We start from the raw sequence: 24,165 nt of genomic DNA on the forward strand, positions 1-24,165 counted from the left end.
GAAAGCCAAAGTGGTGAGAACTCAGTGCTCAAAAATTAGGTCCTGGAACATCACCTGAATACATACAACGTCCCTCTGGATTTTCTTCCCCTCCTTTATGGTGACCCAGGAGTTGGAGGCAACTTTAAGGTCACTTCTTAAAACCAATAAAACCATTACTGCAAAGCTAACTATTTCCTCAGAACAAAAAGCTGGAAAAGTTTCAACATATCATCGAAGTTTAAATGCACAGTCAAAAGATTGCAAAACCCAATACTCATAAATCTCACACAGTTCTGAATACCTTCTGGGGAGTGTATATTACGTGCATTGTAAGATCACTGTAAGTTCCATTTAAAATCTAATCAGTGGTTTTGATACAGAAAATTTATTGTTAGGGATGTTGCAGTCCAAATTTTGTTGTTTATGTTAGGAAGCATTTGCTATAACATCTGTCTTTATACGCTGCAATATGGTACACTTCTATAACCACCCTCTCTTACCAATTTTGTCTTAGAATAATGCAGTGACCAGGTTACAGCTAAATCTTCACATTTTACCTAGCAAGTGACATAACCAAAATATCATTTAACAAAAATAACTTCAGAGAGATTGTCTGGAAAATTTCATTAATCCAACTTACACTCTCATGACATTTACTGTCTGTAATCAATGCCTTTTTTTTTTTTTTTTTTTTTTTTTTTTTTTTTGTCTTTTTGTCTTTTTAGGATTGCACCCACAGCATATGGAGATTCTCAGGCTGGGGGTCTAATTGGAGCTGTACCTGCCAGCCTACTTCATAGCCACAGCAACGCAGGATCCAAGCCAAGTCTGGTCTTCAGCCTACACCACAGCTCACAGCAACGCCAGATCCTTAACGCATTAAGGGAGGCCAGGGATGGAACCTCAACCTCATGGTTCCTAGTCGGATTCGTTTCTCTTATGCCACGATGGGAACTCCTGTAATCAGTGCTTTTTAATCTGTGCTTCATGATGTGTTTTAAAATTTTAAAATAAATGACCATTTCCAATAGCACTAATGGAAAATGCTGAAACCTACGTATTAATCAATCAATCTCAAGAGATTAATTTAATTAATTTTGCTTTAGCTATGCTATATTAGGAGAAGGAGAGATGACAGTTTTTCTGGTTTTTTTTTAAAGGAAATATTAACAGGTGCTTTACATTAAAAATGTGATTTTTTTCAATACAATTGTGTTCAGTAGTCTCAAAAGTTTCAACAAAACACTGGAGTATAAATTTCCCCTGGCATTCAGGCTAACTTTGTTGAATATATGTTTGTATCCTCAAATAGAACGTGAGCCACTCAAAGGCAGATTTCTAGATTTCTTTGTGTTTTCTATAGACACTTGGTCAATGTGAGTTATTTTGGGGATTATTCAATATGAAGGCAGACAATAGATTTGCTTGAAAGTCAAGGAAGAATTATAATGAACAAAATTCAGACACAGGCCACACAAGTCTTTAGAGCTTTTAGAGAAGAACTCTGTTTAGGAAATTCTGCCCATTTCCTAATACTGTACCATGCCCTGGTATATTTCTCCAAAATTATTGATCAAAACATAAAAGGATTATGATCAAAATTTATATTAAAAGCATATACTTAGTATATAGGTATATATGTTGATAACATTAGTATTATATTTATATATACATGTGTAAATCTGTATATATCTCTATATACATGTATCTGTATACATATATATTTTCAGCAATATATATGCACAAAAAAGATGTGTATGAGAATGTCTATAGAGGTACTATTAGTATTAGCTCAAAGTTGGAAACTATTTATTTATTTATTTATTTTTGGCTGCACCCTCGGCATGTGGAAGTCCCTGAGCCAGAGCGCAAACCTGCATCACAGCAACAACCCAAGCTGCTGCAGTGACAATGCCAGATTCTTAACCTCCTGCACCACAGAGAGAACTCCATCAAAACTGGGAACTATTTAAATGCCTACCTACAGCGGAATGAACAAATAAATTGTGGTATATTCAGACAGGGAAGTGCTGTGCCATACTCAGAATGAAAGAGCTACAATTCAATGCAATAGCATGGGTTACTCTCACAAACATTATGACGAGCAAAGAAGCCAGGCAGAAAAGATATAACATGGACTTCCCATTGTGGCACAGCTGGAACGAACCCGACTAGTACCCATGAGGATGCGGGTTCAATCCCTGGCCTCATTCAGTGGGTTAAGGATCTGGTGTTGCTTTGAGCTGTGGTGTAGGTCTCAGATGTAGCTCAGATCTTGCGTTGGTATAGGCTGGTAGCTGTAGCTCTGATTGGATCCCTAACCTGGGAACTTCCATATGCCATGGGTGTGGCCCTAAAAAGACAAAAAAAAAAAAAAAAGATTACATATCATTTGATTCCGTTTATGTAAAACACAAAAATAGACAAATTCATGCTGTTAGAAGTCAAGAAGATGGTCGCCTTAGTCGTCAGTGACTGAGAGACTTGGGGTACAGATCATGTTCTGATTCCAGATCCTGCTGACATTTGGTGACAATTCACAGAACTGACACTTATGTACATTTTTTCTGCATGTATATAATACTTCGATAAAACGTTGGAAAATTTTTATAAAGTATTATGGCTCTTAAGTGATGTACAACAATGCAAATTTTCATAGGTTTAGCTTCTATAAGAACATCAAATTTGTGGAAACAAAGGAAATAGGCAGAGAAACATAGCATTTGTGACATACATGTCACCATTTGAAAAAAGAGACTCTCGAATATTCTAGACATTTTTGTTTTGTGAAACTAAGCTAAAAGTTTACAGTGGTACAGACTTTCTACAGAATTGCTTTATCTGACATAAAACATCATTATATTATGATGGTGCACAGTATATTTTTCAATATTTGGCAAAAAGATTGTGTGCCCATTACTTTTTTTATTTTGAAAGGAATGGTTTTTGGATATTTGAGCATGCTCAATATTATTTGCTTTACCAGTTGCTTTTAAAATTAGGGATATTAATAAATTTCCTTACTCAAATAGCTTCAGATTTAATGAAACCATTTCATTAAATTTCATATGTAAATTTTTTAAATTGAGGATTTCTAGCTTATTTTATTTTATTGAAACATAATTGACTTACAATATTATGTTAGGTTTAGCTATACAGCATAGTGATTCAGTATTTTTATAGATTATATTCCATTCAAAGTTATTACAAAATAATGGCTATAATTCCCTGTGCTTTACAATATATCCCTGTTGCTTGTCTGTTTTACACATAGTAATTTGCATCTCTTAATTCCATACCTTATTTTGCCCTTCCCCCCTTCCTTTTCTTCACTGGTAATGACTAGTTTGTTCTCTATGTTGTAAGCCTGTTTCTATTTTGCTATATACATTTATTTGTTTTACTTTTTGGAGCCCACAAATAAATGATATCATACAGCCTTTGCCTCTCTTTGTCTGACTTTGCAAAGCAGCATACTCTGTAGCTCCAGCCATGTTGTTTCAAATGGCAGAAGCTCATTCTTTGTTTATGGTTGAGTAATATTCTGTGTGTGTGTGTGTGTGTGTGTGTGTGTGTGTGTTTGTGTGTGTACCATCTTCTCTATCCATTTATCTGATTCCATATGTTGGCCATTACGAATAGTATTGCTATGAATGTTGGGTGCATGGATCTTTTCAAATGGGTACTTTCACTTTTTCTAGTTCTATACCCAGCAGTGGATCATATGGTAGTTCTATTTTTAGTTTTTTTGAGGAACCTCTATACTATTTTCCATAGTGGGCTGCACCGATTTACATTCTCAACAACAGTGTACAAGGGTTCTCTTTTCTGCACATCTTTGCCAACATTTGTTTTTGGTAGACTTTTTGGGGACAGCCATTCTGACATGTGTGAGGGGATATCTCATTGTTTTGATTTGCATTTCTCTAATGATTAATGATGTTGAGTATCTTTTCATGTTCCTGTTGGCCATCTATATGTCTTCTTTGCAAACATGCCTATTCAGGTCTTCTGCCCATTTTTGATTGGGTTATTTGGAGTTTTTTGATATTGAGTTGTATGAGCTGTTTATGTATTTTTGGATATTAACCTTTTGTTGATCATATCATTTGCAAACATTTTCTCCCATTCCATAGGTTGTCTTTTCATTTTGTTGATGGCTTCCTTTGCTGTAAAAAGCTTTTAAGTTTAATTAGGTCTCACTTATTTATTTTTGCTTTTATTTATTTATTTATTTTTTTGCCTTAGGAGACAGATCTAAAAATGTATTGCTATGAATTATGTCAAAGAGTGTCCTGCCTATGTTCTCCTTTAGGATTTTTGGGGTTTCATGTCTTACATTTAGGTTTTTAATCCATTTTGAGTTTATTTTTGTATATGGTGTGAGAAAGTGTTCTGATCCCATTATTTTATCATGTAGCTGTCCAGTTTTCCCAGCACCACTTATTGAAAAGACTTCTTTTCTCCATTCTGTATTCTTGCCTCCTTGTTGAAGATTAATTGACCATAGCTGTGTGGGTCTATTTCTGGGCTCTCTATTTTGTTCCATTGATGTATATGTTTGTTTTTGTGTTAGTACCATACTGTTTTGATTACTGTAGCTTTGTAGTATAGTCTGCAGTCAGGGACGATGATTACCTCCAGCTTTGTTCTTTTTTCTAAGACTTATTTGGCAATTCAGAATCTTTTGTTTTTTCATATAAATTTTAGAATTACTTAGAATTCTAGTTCTGTGAAAAATGTCATGGATGTTTTGATAAATTTTGCATTAAATCTGTAGATTGCTTTAGGTAGTCTAAATTAATAATAATAATATTAATTCTTCCAATACAAGAGCATTGGGTGTCTTTCCATTTCTTTGTATCATCTTTTCCTTCATCAATGTTTTATAGTTTGTAGAATATAGGTCTTTTACCTCCATGGTTAGGTTTATTCCTAGGTATTTTATTTCTAGCTTCTTTTTAGATATCATTTGAGAAATATCCCCAAATTTCATCCACTATGCTTCCACTATTTCCTTTGCAACTGGTAAACTCCTAAGGAGGAAAGTCTAGAACTATCAATAAAATTAGATGTTTGTACCCTAAATGAAACCAAGGGCTACCCACAGATACTCAGTTTTCTGTCTCATGTCCCTATTTCCCAGTGATAACTAGATGAGACAACAGTTTGGCAAATAGTGTTCCTCTGAGCAGATGAGCAGATATATGCGTCTAGGCAATCAGTCCATTAAAGAGCTTAACCTCTCTTTTCAGTTTATTTTTTAAAAATTTCTGGCTCCCTTCCATCAGTTGATTTCACCAACATGACAACGAGTATAGAATACAAAAATCTGTTTACCAGATGTGCCAATGTGCTCTGTGAGACTTATAAAGCACATGTTATTCTGGAGAGCAATCACTGTTCTGTACACATCTTTCCTTAGAGTATGTTACTTCTTCCTTAAATAAGCAACTAAAGAAGCATTGGATTTAATACAAGAGGGAAAAGGGGATGACTTTATCTTTGAATACAGTCTCTCAAAATATATTTCTGTAGAAAATATATTTCTGTACTAGGGAAGGCATCTGGATGACTATCGAGTTTGCCTTATGATGTCTATGGAAGAGAAGCCCAGCTGACAGCATGGCGTCAGAGATCAGACTGGATCCAGATCCTGGCTCTGCTACTTGCTAGCAGTGTAACCTTGAGGACATTCCTTAAGTGCTGTGCCTCTGTTTCTTCATTTTCAGGCCACAGTTCTGCAGGATACATTTACTATGGACATCAAGTGAGTTAGCTTGGCACAGAGAAAACGTGAATTAAACTTTAGGTTGTCGTGTTCTCATGCTATAAATTGGTGTATACTTAATATATTTTAAGACTGCATATTTTTCTTCATCGATTTAGGACTGTTTCTCTGCACAGTAGCCACCATGTTCTTGTTAAAATGTAAACCAGATCATGTCACTCATCTGCTCATAACCTTCTAAGAGCTTCCTATCTCACTCAGAGAAAAAGGCTCAAGGCTTTATAAAGGTGTCTATGTAGGGTGATCATGCAACCTATTTTTTTTCTAGGACAGTCTTGGTTTAGGTCTATTGATGCAATTATTGATAGTGTCTCCTTTCACTCTCAGAGCATCTTGTTTTGGACAATAAATTATATGGTCACTGATTATGAGGCCCCATGTTATCTGTGTCTCCCCATTGCCTACCCTACCCCAGTATCCCTGTGACCTCATCAGTTACTATGCTCCCCCTTCCACTCAACCACCACAGCCTCCTTGCTGTTTCTTTACCCTCCAGGCATGTTCCTGCCTCAAGGCCTTTGCACTTGCCGTTTTCTCTGGCCGGATGCTCTTACTTTAGATAATGTCATGGTTTCTTCCTTTTAAGTTTTAGTTTTTATTCAAGTCACCATGTAATGAGGTCTTCTTCAGTCAATCTAGGATGAATACTTCTGTCCCTTTCTTTATTCCTCTTTCCTGTTTTACTTTTCTCCTTGGCAGTTATCTCACAAACTATATATTTACTTATTAACTTACTTGTTATCTTCTTCTTGAACTAGAATGTAAACTCCATGAGGACAAGGATGTTGTTGTTTTGGTTCACTGCTATTTCCCCAAGAAATGGTATATAGGAGGAGCTCAATAAATAGTTATGAATGAATCAATGAAGAACATTTAGAAAAGAGAGACCTGATGTAACCAAGTAACCAAATGCCCAACCAAGGTGTCCATCACTTAGTATTTTTTTTTTTTTTTTGTCTTTTGTCCTTTTAGGGCCGCATCTGCGGCATACGGAAGTTCCCAAGCTGGGGGTCTAATCAGAGCTGTAGCTCATGGTTCCTAGTCGGATTCATTTCTGCCAAGCCACGATGAGAACTCCCATCACTTAGTATTTTTATTTTATTCTAGTATAAAATTCGATCTAAGATAATAGGATTCCCATGTTTAGGATAGGTGTTATGATAAGGATAAGCATGATTTGCGTAGCTTCTGTTATTTATGCTAGTCTCCAAGTATGTCGTGATGGCAAACAATGTCAGTAAAACTCTTAGGAAAGTTTAAATGATAAAAATGACCTCTAGGAGTCATTTTGTGACTTGTGATGCAGTGGGTTAAAGACCCAACATTGTCACTGCAGCTGCTGGGGTCACTTCTGTGGCATGGGTTCAGTCCCTGGCCCAGGAACTTTCATATGCTGGGGGTGCAATAATTTTTTTTTTTTTTTTGGTCTTTTTGCCTGTTCTAGGGCTGCTCCTGTGGCATATGGAGGTTCCCAGGCTAGGCTACGCCAGAGCCACAGCAATGAGGGATCCAAGCTGCGTCTGCAACCTACACCACAGCTCACGGCAACGCTGGATCCTTAACCCACTAAGTGAGGCCAGCAATCGAACCCGCAACCTCATGGTTCCTAGTCGAATTCGTTAACCACTGTGCCACGACGAGAACTCCAAAAAAAAAAAAAAAATTTTTTTTTAAACTGACCTCTAAATTTGCAGATCTAAAGAAAGAATATTAAATCTGAGGGCACACTTAATTTTTTCTGCTTGAGTTCAGGAACAATGGGGACTTCAAACCTTCCCAATTTATTTACCCCCCCCCCCTTTTTTTTCCTTTTTAGGGCTGCACCTGTAACCTGTGGAAGTTCCCAGGCCAGGGGTTGAATTGGAGCTGCAGCTGCCAGCCTGTGCCACAGCCACGGCAGCGTGGGATCCGAGCCACATCTGTGCCCTACACCTTAAGCTTGAGGCAATGCCAGATCCTTAACCCATGGAGTGAGGCCAGGAATAAAAATCCATTCCTCATGGATACTAGTTGGGTTCTTAACCTGCTGAGCTACAACAGAAACTCCAAACTTTCCCATTTTAAATAAACATTTTAGAGCACATAGTTTTGTAATATTTTTGATGTTCACATTTAAAATAAGGCTACCAAATCTTAACACTGAATGATACTTATGTTTAGTTTTATTATGGTTTACTTTCAACTGTTAACTTTATAATGTAGGAAAGTTTTTCCAAGAAAGACTAGACCTAGTTAAAAATAAAATTGTAGCTATAGAAAGCAATAATTCTAGCTCCCAGGAGAACAGGGGAGATCCAGAAAGCAGCTGTAGAATTTCTGGCTGTAGAGCAAATTTATATTGACAAGATTTCTTAGAACCTTCCTTATTTAACTGCTCTAGTCTTTGAATCAACTTCAGAGACAGTACATTTCATGGCCCATCCTCTTTCATTTCAGTACACACACACTTTATATGAACAATATAAACTTTGATGATAATAAAGAAACAACACTCAGATGCTAGCAACTCATAAGATAAAGACAGTATGGAAGTATTTCAGAATAAAAGAGCCAGAAGAACATCTGCTCTTACTGCTCAGAACGCTGGGACTGGTGCAACATTACACACACACACACGCACGCATGCACACACAGTATATGTGAAAGTTCTTTTCTCAAAAGTAAAACATTTTTGTTTCACTATTTAAGTTTAGAAAACAGCACACTCTTCGAGGCTCTGACCTGTCTGATGGAGGACTATCAACAGCCATGATGCTTTATACATCTTAACACCTTCCTAATGAGAATGGGCCCCTCCCTCCTCAGCCACGGGAACGATCCTGCAGTCATGGATGGCTTCCACCCCCCATCACTGAAATGGGAATAACTGCGCTGTGAGCCAAATGCTGAGGGTTAGCCGAGTAACCGCACATGAGAGTAATTACTGAACAGGACCATGAGAGAGAGCAATGAGGTTCCCAGACACAGGAAACGAAAAGTCAGAAGGGGAGGCAGAATTGGAGAGGGTTCTGAAGCCTTTCCAGACAGCAACTTCCTTATAACAAACAGCAAATTGGGTAATAAATGTATCACTCTGTCATTTTATATGTACATATATCCTTAAGTCAGCTGGTTAGCATAATGAACTTTTGCAATGTGCTTGTGTCTTAGCAGTGCCAGAAAATCAACCGATTTCCTGTTCTCTAAAGAGCAAATAAGATCTTTTGTGATATGAGTGTTCATTCTGATACTCCTAATTATTTGTCAGTTTAATATTTTGACCCAAACCACAATTACAACCATGCTCAAAGAATGCATTTTGCACAGAAATCTTGAAGGAGGTTCTTCCATTAGTTAGATGTACCACAGACAGGAAATTAAACAATATAATGCCGGAACCATAGAAAAAGAATCTTGAATTCTAAAGACAAAAGGAAAAGGAGAAAACCATCCTGCTGTTATGTGTCACTCTATATTGCTTACATTTCTCTCAGATTTATGGACCTTGAGACATTCCTTGTTTGCAGGAAAAAAAGTAGAAATTCGATAAATTCAAGAAGCAAGTCTGCCTTTTGATCTGGAATTGCATGGGAGAAAAACATTCTTATAGAGGCAAATATAGAACATTTTCTTACTTTACTCATTCATCAAATATTTTTAAAGCTGGGCACAGTGCTGGACATGGAGAGAGAATGATAAATGAGAAGGATGGCAGCATGCCTTAGGGGACTTGCAGTCTCGTGGGGTGGACAGGCAAGTGCATTGGCCGATAGCATAGAGCGTTTGTTAGAGGATCTCACAGGGTTAATAGAAGGTGTTGTGGAAGCATGTGAGAAAGGCACTAACCCAGTCTAGGTCATGGATACTTGCCAGGCAAAGAGACGCTCAAGCTGAGACTAGAAGAATAAAGTGGAATAAACCAGAGGAGGCATGAGGGACAATGTTTCAGGGAGAAGGATCATGTTGGCACTCTGGCTTAGCTGCAGTAAAGAGAAGTGGATGAAAAGCAAGGAGACGGAGGGTAAGGAGATGAGGCAGGGTCAGAGCTGTCTAACAGGACACGATTAGCTGGAGTACAATCTACCAACAAGGGACAGAGTTGGTGAAGGGACATGTTTTCTCTGTTGAAATTTAGGGAATATAAGGAGTCCCCTGGTGGCCTAGTAGTTAAGGACTTGGCGTTGTCACTACTGTGACTCAGGTCACTGCTGTGGCTTAGGTTCCATCCCTGGCCCAGGAACTTCTGCATCCTATGGGCTCAGCCAAAAAAAATGTAGGGAGTACAGTTTTTATACCTAATGTTACAATTATAGTGCTATTACTGGAATACATGAGTAAGGCCTGTTTTTATTTGCTTAATGATGAGTAAAAGGAGAAGATTATTATCATGTGTGTAGCAGTAGGTAATTTGATCAATTTAAGGGAAGACAATATCCTGTGCCTTGTCCATAAATAAAGAATCTCTCTGACAAATCATCACCATTTTCATCAATGTTTTATTTTATTTTATTTTTACTTTTGGATGCACCCAAGGCATGTGGAAGTTCCTGTGCCAGGGATAGAACCCACACCACAGCAGTGACCCCAGCTGCAGCTAGATCCTTAACATGCTGAGCCACAAGGGAACTCCCCATCATCAATATTTTAATTTGAAAGTCTCAGAAGTTAATTTGAATAGGGATTATCCTAATCAAATCAAATCATACCAAAAAGCATTTATTGAAGAGCTACTATGTTTGAGGCATACCATTTATATGTCATGGCAATTTGTTTTTGAGATAGACATTGCCTTGGTGATTTGATGTGTCAAGAAACAACTTTTGTATGGCTGCCCCAATTGGATGGATCCCAGTTGCCCAAGATTTCAAAGGCGGTATGAATATGGAGATAAACTGGCTCTGTGTAAATGTCTCTGGTTTCCACATTGCTCAGATCCTCTGCCAGAATAACATATTGGGAATCTTGGCTTTTCATTGCAAAATATTTTGGGTAATTTTATACAGAAATTGTATTTGTTTATTTTTCTTTGTTGTCCTCAGGAAGAAGTGGTTGCTTAGAGTGGACCAAATTAGTAGTCAACAATCTGTTACTGCATGGACCACTGGCTACTTAGCTTATTCTCACAGATTTGCTTTACCCTGCATGCTAAGTGGAGACATTATTCACCTAGGGTGTTATATAGGACATCACTGGTTCCAGCTCCCTGCTGTACCGAGATTTCTACACCAGGTCATTGGACCCAACTTCTTTCTCCTTTCCATGGCCGCCATTTTAATCCTCTCCACTCTACTTTCACCTACATATATTTCCCCACACTCCTGTTTCTGCTTGGGAGGCTGAGGTGCAGTGGTTTATGGGCATATCCGCGTGCATATCTATGTGACTTATCCTGAAAGCACATGATACCAAGCTTTGGCCCACTGATACACCAATATCACTTTTAGGGTTTTCACTTTATTCAAAACTAAAACTCATTTCCCTAAAGACAATGGTCTATGGCATAAATGCATCATTAAAGGATATCATTATTAAATTCTATCCTTCTAGTCTCTATTGGCATTTAGTCCTTGGAGGGGGGTATTTTTGGATTCTAAACACAGTTACAATGCTTTAATTGTAATGAATGTAAATATTTGATATACAGATGAATGTACTTGGCTAAGTTTTTGCATTCCTTGAAAATTCAGGATGTTGGATACTGTAATTTCTTGACAAATTGAATTCATCATCAGTTTAGGTTACAAGTGTGAATATTTGAAAGGGTCTACTAACTCCTTTCCCTTCCTCTCTCCTGTTTTTGTCAGTCTTCTCTTGAATGATATTATGTTTTTTGCACAATATAAAATTAGAGTAATCCTTTTTTTTTTTTTGTCTTTTGTTGTTGTTGTTATTGTTGTTGCTATTTCTTGGGCCGCTTCCGCGGCATATGGAGGTTCCCAGGCTAGGGGTCGAATCGGAGCTGTAGCCACCGGCCTACGCCAGAACCACAGCAACACGGGATCCGAGCCGCGTCTGCAACCTACACCACAGCTCACGGCAACGCCGGATCGTTAACCCACTGAGCAATGGCAGGGACCAAACCCGCAACCTCATGGTTCCTAGTCGGATTCGTTAACCACTGCGCCACGATGGGAACTCCTAGAGTAATCCTTTGATAAACATGATGATGGAGTTTTTTTTGTTTGTTTGTTTGTTTTTATTATTGCCATTAAAAAACCAAGAAGGTAACTGGCATTCATTTACTTTCTTTGGTTCTTTCTGTTTTACATTTTATTATCTCAGACTGTCTGATAGTCTTAGATTATCACCAGGTAGAGTGAGTGTGTGTGCGTGTGCATGTGTGTGTGCACGCGCACAAGGGCTAGGGCAATTTCTCTCCACTTTTTGGTTTGTTTCTTCTCTATGCAGTACATATAACTCCAAACCTAACTCATTTTTAAATTTAGGGTCTATAAATGCTTCAGCAGCAGCAATTTGGCGACTGTATCCAGCCTCTCTGAGAATGTCATTTAGGGCGAGAATGTTACTTAAGGGTGGTGATGACATTTGGACAAGAGCTGCACATGCTTGTGGGGAACTGATAACAAGTATGAGCTCCTGGAAAAAGGAGAATCTCCTATACTGTTGGTGGGATGTAAATTGGTACAACCACTGTGGAAAATACTATGAAAGTTCCTTAGAAAACTAAAAATAGAACTACCATATGATCCAACAATCCCACTCCTGAGCATATATCAAAAGAAAACCATAATTTGAAAAGATAAGTGCACCTCAATGTTCACTGCAGCACTATTTACAGTAGCCAAGACATGGAAGCAACATAAAATGTCCATTGAGAGATGGATGGATTAAGAACATGTGGTACATGTATATAATGGAATATCACTCTGCCATAAAAAGAACGAAATAATGCCATTTGCAACAACATGGATGGACCTAGAGATTATCATATTAAGTGAAATAAGTCAAAGATACACATCATATGATATCACTTATATGCGTAGCTAAAAAATGATACAAATGTTCTGTTATTTACAAAACAAACAGCCTCACATATATAGAAAACAACTTATGGTTACCAAAGGAGAAAGGTGGTGGGGAATGGATGGGAGGTTTGGGACTGGCATATTTGCACTATTGTATATGGGATAGATGGTCAACAGGGACCTGCTATAGAGCATAGGGAACCCTACTCAATATTCTGTAATAACCTATAAGGGCAAATAATCTGAAAAATAATATATATGTATATATGTATAACTGAATCACTTTGTTGTAAAACAGAAATTATCACAACACTGTAAATCAATTAAGCTGCAATAGAACTTTAAGAAATGGGAAAAAAAAAAAGAAAAAAGAATGGGCTCCTGGGTGTTTTTGAGCAGAGTATCACTCAATGAGCACAAGCAAAGTCCAGTACAGGCTGCAGGAAGAAATTCTGAAGCTACAGATGATCAACTAGGAAACCTGGAAATTCAGATGTGTAGTGAACCGCTCTTCCATGCCCACAGGTCATGCAAAACTCCCCAGCACGAGCAGCATGGAAAATGACAGAACCGAAATAGCACAGCCTTCCAATACTTGCTCCATTGCTTTTCAGTTGCATTTTATATCATGTAGATGTAGGAAACCGTTTCAGCACAACCTCTTTCAACGTGAGGAAAGGGAATGAAATGTGGATAGAAAGATCACTTCATCATGCTCTCTCCTTCTTGGCAACATTACTACAGTTTAATCAGCAAGTCTAGCTTGCCCCAAGACCCAATCTTCACACTGTCTACTTTTACTTACTCTGACTCTGACACAAATCAAGGCAACGTTTTCTGGAGACACCTTTAGAATTGAGTCTAAAAGCAATAGATAGAACTGTTAAACCTTCGTGGTTTGAAAACTCATCTTTCTTGGAAGAACATAACAGATCCTTTCAACCATTCTTTTTCCAACCTAATTCTAATGTAGGGGCGATAAAGAAGCTTCATGTATCCCTTTAACAGAATGTTCCCCAAGTCTATGCATTTTTCATAGGTACCTAAACATAATGGTAATGTGAGATGGACAGCTATTACTTTGCCCTGCAATACAGAGATAGCTTGGTATGGTCAGAGGAACCTACAGGTCTGATATCTGAGATTCCAAAGCATCAGACTCTTACAGCAGGAGGTAGCTGTGGAAAAAAGGTCTGGGGACCTAGAGCTCACATTGCTTGGAAGGATATCTCTAGACTCTCCTGGGTAAAAGTAAGAAAAACAGGAGGTCTCCTAACCTAGAGAAGAGGACTAGAAAGAAGAAATAACCCCCAGATGTTGTGAGGCTTTTTCACTTACTCCACTGCTTTTCTCTTTTCCTCTGGAAGAAGAGTGCAATGACTAAAGAGTATGGTTTTTTGTTTGTTTGTTTGTTTTTTAACCCCAAAGGTTTACCTTCTAAAATTAATGTCGGTGAAATCACTCATTACATGAGTTTTAGAAAAACAGGAATTATACATAGATGTACTCCCGCAATGAAAAAAACATGTCAAACTTTCCACATTTTTTAAGGTATGTAAGGTATACTTTGTAAGATATATAAAGTACTGGATTCCCAAGAGGGAAGGATGAGGTCAAATAAGGATGTGTGGATTTTTGTCCATTGCTACGTGAATGCAAAACAAAGTTTTATCTGAATATTCACCAAACTTGGAGGTGTTCCAGGTGATCTGACTTAAAATGTTGCTATGAAATAGAAATGAACTTTCATCTGGTGAATGGCAGGTAGCACCTCAAAGAGATAAGCGAGTCTTCTTCCCAGCAGATACTGATGTGCCAAGAAGCTGCTTTGCACACGGTCAAATGGGAACTAATAATCAGAGGCAGTTATGTTATTCTCCTGAGCCATCACGGATTGGTTAACTTGTTGTATAAGTATGAAGAATCAATGTTTAATACTCCACACAGTGCCTGTGAATGAGTCATGTCAACAGAGAGCTGGCCTGAGGAAGTCATGATGAGCACATGCGATATTTCACAGAGAGATTCAAAAACGTTGGAAAAGAAAAAAAAAAGTGCTGTAGCGTAGGCTAAACATTTGAAATTCATTACACATTTTCAGTTTTTGCCTCAGAATTTGGTTCTGAAATCCTGCTTTAAGTTTAAAGAGAAAACACATGTGTTGGTACTATCCCATGGAAAGAGATGGTTACGTGCTTTAAAAATTTTTTTTCGTTATCTAATTTCCCCAATTTTGCGGTGTATGGGAGTAATCTTGAGGTGATTTTTCCTTGTAATGTTCAAAATTCTGATCATTGTTCTCACCTTTATTGTCAGACCACTGATTTTTCTGGTGGGCTAGTATAATTTCACCACAGTTTAAGTGCATCTACTTGGAACGGAGAGGCTATTATTTCACTTAAAACTAATCCTGTCTTCAACTGACAAAACTTCCCATTTAAAGTCATATTTCAGAGTCCTATTGCTCTGAATAGTTTTGTTTCTATGGATAACATATAAAAGAAAAAAAAAAAAAAAGGCTGAGGAGCATGCTTTCCTTGGGCTAGGAATAAAGAGATTCCACAACATCTGGCACAGACCATGGACTTTCATTTGCATTTTAGTTCATTTGAATTCTTGCATCAATTTCTCCCCACGACCAATAGACCAAATATGGACTATCTGATTCCCTTTGGTTTTAGTTATTTTGGTACTAGGTAGAACCTAGAGCAAGGTGATCACACAAGCGATGCTGATATTTTCATCCTCTTCCTTTCAGGCACTAATTTGGTCCGATTGTCTTTGGGTTCTTACTGCTCAGCTCTGTGGAAGACATACAGTGGCCACCCCATAACTGTAAGCTGAAGCAATGAAGGGGGCAATAGCAAACGGATGCCTGTAGTTTATGGAACAGTGCTCAGCAAGGTCACCACTGGCCTGCTATCTATCATGTGCCCCCCCATTATCTTTAAGTTGCCCAGAAAGCTGCGGAAAGTCAGCATGACCATTGACTTCAGTCATGCAGACTGAAGTCAGAATAAAATCGGCCCTTCTCATGTCAAGCTATGCTGAGGATATCTGGCCTCTGAAACGCATCACACTGAAAAGGTAACTGACACTGATGATAAATTTATCTTAAATACATTTGGGGATCAGTGGATCTCACCCCAGAGATGGAATATCAGAAAAAAATCCAGTGATCTTCCCCAGATTACCTGTCCACTCAGCAAGCTCAGGGCTGGCACAAGAATCTGATGCATGACAGACCATGACTTTGAAGAGTCATCCCAGAAACACTATGTTAACAATTAAGTTAGGAAATCAGTGTCAACTTTGACAAATAAGAAAACTGTTAATTGTCCTCCAGTCTGAAGATAGCAGAAAGTGCTCTCAGTAAAAGAAAAAAACAGACTAAAATTCCAAAGGTCAGAAAGTCTGCAGCGACTCTCCTACCTGTGGAATCAGAGCATATGTTCAAACCTGCACATGCATTTGTGGTTACTTCCTACCTTAAATACATTGATAGGGAGATCAATGACCACATAGATGAGGTCTCCAAGGGCAAGGCTGGCTATCAGCGCGTTGGGGCCGTTCCTCATGCACTTGTTCTGGTAAATGATCCTGAGCAGGGTTGCATTCCCCACCATTCCCACGATGAAAATAGTACACGATATCACAGTGTTAATGTATTTGAAAGCTGAAGTAATCTTGGTCTGCTGTGGGCAGTAGTTGTGCATGGAGCCATTGCTGGGGAGGGCCAGATTCGTGGGTTGATGAGTGGTAACCACCAAACTGAATTCTGTTCCACGAAATGTGGTGAAATCGTCCACGTGAGTGCTCAGATTTGTGCTGTGGCTCTCAGGGTTATCACTGATTACGCATCCCAACAGGGCCACCCAAAAGGACACCCTGAAGCAGAAGGTTTCCATCTTGATGCAAATCTGAGGAAATCTCTTATTCTGTCACGTTTACACCCTCCTTTTTTTTTTCTCCCCACCTGGAAAAAGAAAGGAGAAAGAATAATTTTGGTTACAAAATCCAGCTCCCAATAAGATAGTAGTCAATGATAATTATTGCTGCCGTTAAAGAACAGGATGTAGGAGTTCCCTGGTGGCTCAGTGGGTTAAGGATCTGGTGTTGTCACTGCTATGGCTCTGGTTACAGCTGTGGTGCAGGTTCAATCCCTGGTCCAGGAACTTCTGCATGCTATGGGTGCAGTCAAAAGAAAAGTAGAGTATATTTGGTAATTAGATAAAATATATCTGTGTCAGGTTACCCCATGGCAGAACAAAAATCAGAAAAGATCAAAACTCTATTAGGGTAAGTTATGTCTCTGTCTCTGTTTCTCTCATCTCCATTTATAGTTCTACTTACATCTCAATTATACTAAAGTGATTGAAGGTATGTCAGTTCTGCTTCAAGTAGTAGATGAAAGTTACTTTTTTCTCCCCATTCCATCTAGGCTGGAAGCCTAAATTATAAAACATCTTTAAGATTTGAGACAAAATATTTTATTTATTAATGGAAGAGAAGAGATGTTATATACTGAGGGAAAGTTATATAGTATTAAGGCATAAAAATCACCAAATTCTGTAATTAACAATTCAATATTCCAACATGTGTACCGTTTGACACATGGAAAGTAATGACCATGGGAATAACTGCAGCACAGGTAGCCATTTAAAGTGTAATTGGGAGTTCCCTGGTGGTCTAGTTAGTGGTTGGGGCTCAGTGCTTTCACCACTGTGGCCTGGGTTCAATCCCTAGTCTGGGAACTGAGATCCCACCTCAAGCCACTGCATGCTGTGGCCAAAAACGACACCAAAAAATAGTGCTATAAAACGTTCATTTAAAATCAGAACTCTGGTTAACACCACCAAAACATTTAACAGTCTTAGTCAATTAAAAGTGATATCGTGGATAAAGACAAAATATTTATTGTATTGAAACCCTGGGTGATTCATGTGGACAACCTACATCTTCTGACAGGAGTTTTTTTTGCTTTTCCATTTGTCAGAAATTACTATCAGGATATCTGCCAATGAGCAAACTGGAGCAATGGGCTCTCCCAGGGCAGGCACATTATTTGATTTTCTAGGGAATAGCCAGCCCATGCTCTCTTTTCAACATCATTATGTGACGTGGTGCAATCCATACAATCACCCTGTGAAGCAGATACATGGTTCCATGACAACCCTCGGAAACAGGCTCAGGAAGGTCAAGTCCCTTGTCAAGGCCACAGGTGGTGGGGCGCCGCTATGATTCGAAGGCAGGTGAGTCTGACTTTGAAGCTGGGCTCTGAACCACTAGACCATACTCTCTCATTCTTGCAACTTCCTAGCACCTAAAATGTTTTCACAGTGTTTCCAGAGTTTGGAAGAAGCAAGAGACTCTGGAAGGTGGTTAGATATTTTCAAAAGACCATTTCCATTGTTGTTTTGTTTGTTTTGAGTCACTTGCAGAGAGCAAGTGGTCCTTCTTGTCCAGGAAGTCTAGGTTTCTCCTTTAATCCTTAAAGAAAAGTTGTTGGGAAAATGAGGGAGGCTAGTGGTGAGCATATTCATGGTTGATATGAACCACTTTTAGGAATTTTGACAGTTTCAGTTATCAATAAAGCTTAGGGCTTAGTCAATATAGGGATAAAGTAAGATTTAGTTAAGTTGTATAGAGGGTCTAAAGTAAATATACATTGCAAATACTATATACTTTTGTCTTCCCCAAAATTTTCCGCAGGAATGTGAATTAACAATATTTTACATAGAGTAGTAATGTATTATATATGTCTTTGTTATGTGATTTGAGCTTTACAAGCCTAGGTAGGCAAGAACAATATCATGAGGAAACTGAGCCTTGAAGAAGTTGACATGTTTTTGTGGCCAAGAAGTGGCAGGGCAGGTATATAATGCCTCACTTTATTTTGCTCAGAGGACTCAACTTGGTCTGATTAAATAGTAAAAATATCAATTTTTCTAAGCTAGGGGCATACAGTTCTGCCTAGACTTAATTATAAGTACTTTGCAGTTTGCCCCTGCTTCTTACACTTTGGAGTATCTAACCAAATATTGGTAGAAATGCTGCTGCTAGTTCCATTCCGCAGTGGAGACCAGGACTCTAAGAACATAGCATACTGTCTTCCTCCCCTTCAGATCAGAGACGGGGAAAAAAAGAAATTCTTCAGCATCTTCGTTGTTTAATGACTAAACCTCCCAGTGTCCCAATGGGAAGGAATCTACAGGAAAAGTTTTCTTAAAAACAGAGCGAGAAGGCCTTTCCCAGAAGTGAAATGGCTCTTAGCTCATCAGAGTCTGCTAGGAGGATACTGTGTGAACTGACCTGGCTGTGATGGGCTTATACCACTCACAAGAGTACCTCTAGTGTCTGGACATCAGCACTTTGGTTTGCTTGGTCAGCTGATTACCACAGGTGATGAGGAGATAGTTTGTGGGTTCTTATCAAAGTGGGAGCCAGCTACCATTAAAACCACCTTCCTTCCTCCTCCAACAGTGACACTGTTGGAACTCATTCTGAGGACATCTCTCTCAGTTCTCTACACATATGGAGCTGCAGGGCTAAGGGATACTTGCCAAAGGCATGTGGCTGCCCCATCACCATTGGGCGAAAAATACAAAAGCAAAGGAGAGAACCCTCTCAATTGCACGTTCCTCCAAGGATGAGTCTGTGGCTCATTTCCATGGATCTAAATCACGCTGTGCTTCAGATCATCCATCATAATCAGTCACAGCTCTAGTGAAGCATCTCGGGGTTCAGACCTGAAGGACATGGTGGATAGATTTAGCATTCTTCACATTTGGTAGGGGTCTAAGGATTTGCTGGAGTTCAAAAGCTCTTATTAAACAAGAAGACTGAATCCTTTCACTACAACCACTACGCAAGTCAGACTCTCAGGATCAAAGTTCACCTGTAATTAGTAATTTGGAAATTCCAACCTTACCAAAATGGCATGAGTTTAGAGCAGGTAATTCACATGGAATGATTGCCAAGGTGTTTCTCAATTAGTTAACACAAAACAGAGGGAGTGAGGGGGTGGGGAGCCATAAATATCGACAAGAGGAGAAAAAAAAAAAACAACAACCTAGGAACTTTTAGATAAGGAGTTTTTTGGGGGCTGGGTTTTCCTGGCTAGTAAGAAATTACTAACTCTCCTTAACTGACAACGCCTGACTTTACTATGCCTCCCAGCCCACCCCCTCCGCTGCCAAGTCTATCCCGAACGCCATTAGGATGGTGTAAACAGAGGCTGATTATCTAGGAACAGCCCTTGTTTTCGGCACGTGAAAGGCCAACAAGTGCCCTTTAAAGGAGAGCCAGAACAAAACGCCCAGACCTCCAAGGGCAGGTTTCCAAACTAGCTGCTCTGGGGGTTTTCCAACTCACTTGAGTCCCTCGCACCCAGTGCCCTTGGCTACCCTTGGCATGCCCCAAGTGTGCGGGAAGCAGCAGGGGAGTCAGAAAAGGCCGCTGCGGGCCAAGATTTCACAAGTAGGTTTTGGATCCAGCGACAAGGGCGTGATGTTCCACAAAGTTCTCAAACGCTTGGGGGGAAAGGGAGACCCAGGGAGAACTGCTGGCTTTCCTTGGTGGGAAAATCCGAAGCCCTCCTAGGGAGGCTGAGGGGCTTTGAATCAGTTCCCCCAAGCCCTCACACTTTCCCAGGGCGCACCCGGCCCTGGAAGGCGCCCGCACCGCCGCGCGCCCTGGGGCAGGTGGTGTCAACCCGGGTGCAGGAGGCACAGGGCGCCGGGGAGCAACCCTCTGGGCTTGCCTCTCCGCCCGACCCGGCGGCCCGGCGGCGTCTCCCCCACCCGGCTCGGATCCCCGAAAGGAAAGAGTTGCACCGACCGTGGAGCTCGGCGGGCGCAGACGGCTGCCCGGTCCGCGCGCGGCGCCCGGGCTAGAGGAAGCCGAGCCGGCGTCGGTGGGTGGCGAGTGTCTCTGGCTCCGGCGCGGCGGCGGCCGCCCGGGCTGCACCGCTGCCTCCGCTTCGGGAAACTTCCTGGGCACGGCTTCTCCTTTCCCGGGGAGGTCCTCCCCGAGCCGCCAGCCTCCGGCCACCGGGTGGGATGGAACCTCTCCACCTCCCGCCCGCAGTCGCCAGACCAAAAGGATGACTGTCCGCGCGCGCGCGCGCGAGGGTTCGCAAGAAAAAGAAAACTCCGGAGGAATACGCCTCCAGTCTGTCCTCCCCTTCTCCCAAAGCTCGCAGACCTTCTCCTCCACTCTAGGGCGGCAAGAATGTCCCAACCTTCCAGCCCTCCTCCGAGGCAGCCACTATAAAGCACTAGGCTGCCGCCCCTTCCCAGGCCCTGAAGGGCAGGCGCCTGTTTAACTCTTTCCTTTCTGAAATGTAGGTGGTGGTGAGGGGGCGGTAATCAAAGAGGCGGGTTGTTGAACAGACAAGACTCAGAACTGAGGAAGGCCCTGCAGAGGCACCCCTTCCCTTCCCAGTCAGCACAGGCAGTTTTGATCTGGATGGAGGGAGGACTGCAGACCCAGTAAGGGTCCAAGCGTGGTTTCTCTGCATTCCCTGCCCCTGACGCTTGCTTTGTATGCTCCCTCTTCAGCTTACAGCAAGTTAAAGAGGCCACTTGGACAGCAGTTTACTGGATCAAAGAGGTTTTGTCCCCTGAAACCAGGCTACTCCCAGGCTACCTGCTATTGGCCCTGTAGAGTCAGTCTGTGGAAGGGTCCAGCTGTGGTTCCCAGAAACCTCTGATTCCTTGGGATACCACCCAGAGAGGGGACAGATTCTGCAGAAGACGGGTCTCCACATCTTTATGGGACAGATTTTATCCTAAACGGAGGTGTGGGAGAGGTGAGGGACAAAGGCCATAGCCTGTGACGGGTGAGAAAAAAATCAAGGATCCTTGAGAAGAAAGCCCTCCTACACTGTTGGTAGGCTTGTAAATTGGTGCAGCCATTGTGGAAAACAGTATGGAGGGTCGTCAAAAAACAAAAGCAGAACTCCCATAGGATCCAATAATTCTACTCCTGGGTGTATATCTGAAGAAAACTGAAAATACTAATTCAAAACTATACATGCACCCCGGTGTTCATAGCAGCATTATTTGCAATAGCCAAGATATGGCAGCAACCCAAGTGTCCATCAAGAGATGAATGGATAAAGAAGATGTGGTGTATACATAAAATGGAGTACTACTCAGGCATAAAAAAAGAACAAAATGTTGCTCTTTGGGGAGTTCCTGACATGGCTCAGAGGAATCCATTCCGACTAGTATCCATGAGGATGCAAGTTCGATCCCTGGCCTTGCTCAGTGGGTTAAGGATACTGTGTAGGCTGTGAGCTGTGGTGTAGGTGGAAGACATGGCTTGGATGCCGCGTTGCTGCGTTCATGGCATAGGGCAGCGGCTGCAGCTCCGATATGACCCCTAGCCTGAGAACCTCCATATGCCATGGGTATGGCCCTAAAAAGAGATCAGAAAAAACAAACAAACAAGCAAAAATTGCCATTTGTAACATGGATGGACTTGCAGTGTATTATGCTTAGTGAAAAAGTCAGCCAAGGACAAGTGGAGTATGTAATCACTTATATGTGGAACCTAAAAAAAAAACAAAAAACAAAAAAAAAAACAAAGTAGAGAATATAAGAAAAAGGCAACACAGATATAGAGAACAAACTAGTGGTTACCAGTGGGAAGAGGGATGAGGGAAGGGACTAGATGGGGGAGAGGATTAAGAAGTATAAACTACTGTGCATAGAGTAAATAAGCTATAAGGATACACTGTACAGCACGGGGAACATAGTCAATGTTTTATAGTAACAGTAAGTGGAATGCAATCTTTAAAAATTTTGAATCACCATGGTATACACCTCTAACGTATAATGTATATTAACCATATCTTGATAAAAATCACAATATGAGAGTATATTTAATAATCTGAGTAAATATCAAGTAGAGGAACAAAATAAAACTTCCTATGAAAAAAAAAATAATAATCAAGAGCTCCTTAGAGAAGGCCCTGCCTGGAGGTCCATCAGTGCATGGCTGGTGTGAGGCACACCGTAGAAACGTGAGTTTGGAACTCTGGTCGCATTATATTACAGACTGTTCTGACTATCATCTGTAGTTAAAGAAAATCACCCTAAAATGGTAGTGGTTTACAACAACATACCTTAGTCATCCATCTGCAATTTGGGCGGGCCTTGGCTGGGAAAGCTCATCTTTGCTGGGGCTGGAGGCTCCACTTCCAAGAGAGTTTGCTTTCTTGGTAATGAGCATTGGTTTGTCTCCATGTGTGTCTCCCTACAAAGTGGTTTCCATTTCCTCACAGCATAGTGGCTGGGTTCCAAGAAGGCGTGTCCCAAGAGACAGGAAGTGGTAGCTGTCAGTTTCTTAAAATCTGGGCCTAGAAACAGATACAGTGTCACTTCTGTGGGCGGAATTCTATTTGTGAAGCAGTCACAGATGCTAGATTCAAGGTGAGGGGATATAGACTTTATCTGTCAATGCGAGGTGTGTCAAAGAATTTGAGGGGCTGTTGTGTAATACATCAGAGAGATCCACAGAATACCACCACTGAAAGGGACCTTAACAGTCATCTTGTCTGACTGGACTAGGTACTACTCTGTGCATTAATCTATTCTGGCTGCAAAGTTCCCATGATGAAGAGGCAGTCACCCAGAATAACTAATAGCTTTAATAAGTGCCTTAGTTTGCATTAAAAATGTACCCCTTCTAGCACATGGTTTGGTAAGCTGACATTATTTTCAAGGAAGAAAGATTTCTACAATGGGGTTCAAACCTTGGCATATGAAACATGTGCTGGATTCTAGCCCTTGTTCACCCTGTCATCAGACACACTTGGACAGTGCACAACCTGCACAACTGAACACATCAGTCTATTCAGTCTTTGGTAGAATTCACCCATCAGCCCCTCCCTCCTGGGACAGCTCTTCTCACTGTGGTGCAGGTATAATCATTCAGTATCTTTTCTTCATGCTCCTTAGAATGGCTATTATCAAAAAGCAGAAAACCACAAGTTTGGCTGTCCTTAAAAAAATTAAATATAAACTTACCGTGTGATCTAGCAATTCCAGTTCTGGGTATATACCCAAAATAATTGAAAGTGGGGACTTGAGCAGATATTCATACACCATATTTATATCAGCATTATTTACAATAGCCCAAGGTGGAAACAACCCAAATATCCTTCTATGGATGACTGGACACATAAAATGTGATACACATACACACACACACACACACACACACACATATATATATATATATATAAAATATTATTCAGCCTTAAAAAGAAATGAATTCTGGTACATGCTACAACATGGATGAAACTTGAAGACATTATGCTAAATGAAATAGACCAGATGCAAAAGGAGAGATATTGTATTAGTCCACTAATGAGTGGTAGTTAGAATAGCAGTCAATATCATAGAGACAGAAAGTAGA

At 40.4% G+C, this 24,165-nt stretch overlaps 2 protein-coding genes across 9 annotated transcripts in view; one reads left to right on the forward strand and one right to left on the reverse strand.

The window, feature by feature from the left end:
• The window catches only part of EDNRA (endothelin receptor type A), a 68,001-nt gene extending 44,947 nt beyond the window's left edge, over positions 1-23,054 (reverse strand). For 2 of the 4 annotated variants that reach the window (XR_014811951.1, XM_021100475.2), the window contains exons 1-2: positions 20,578-20,984; positions 16,227-16,714 (exon numbers count right to left, since the gene is read on the reverse strand). Coding sequence is in view for 3 of the 4 variants with exons in the window: in XM_021100475.2 (XP_020956134.1) it covers positions 16,227-16,646 (420 nt within the window). In the remaining variant the exon portion in view is untranslated. 4 annotated transcript variants of the gene reach the window in all.
• Positions 1-24,165, forward strand: part of LOC110262145 (uncharacterized) — a 601,789-nt gene that overhangs the window by 115,538 nt on the left and 462,086 nt on the right. For 3 of the 5 annotated variants that reach the window (XR_014812835.1, XR_014812838.1, XR_014812844.1), the window contains 2 exons: positions 15,497-15,825; positions 17,735-22,331. The exons of 1 other annotated variant lie outside the window; for it this stretch is intronic. The gene's annotated coding sequence lies outside the window, so the exon portion shown is untranslated. Of the gene's footprint in view, positions 1-15,496; positions 15,826-17,734; positions 22,332-24,165 lie in introns of those variants that run through there. One more of the 5 variants, XR_014812840.1, reaches the window with a different exon arrangement.

This window comes from Sus scrofa, chromosome 8 (genome assembly GCF_054392235.1).
Source record: "Sus scrofa isolate SSC_HxYL_T2T_F1_AM1 chromosome 8, Sscrofa_HxYL_maternal_Yorkshire_Landrace_v2.0, whole genome shotgun sequence".
NCBI classification, from domain to species: Eukaryota; Metazoa; Chordata; class Mammalia; order Artiodactyla; family Suidae; genus Sus; species Sus scrofa.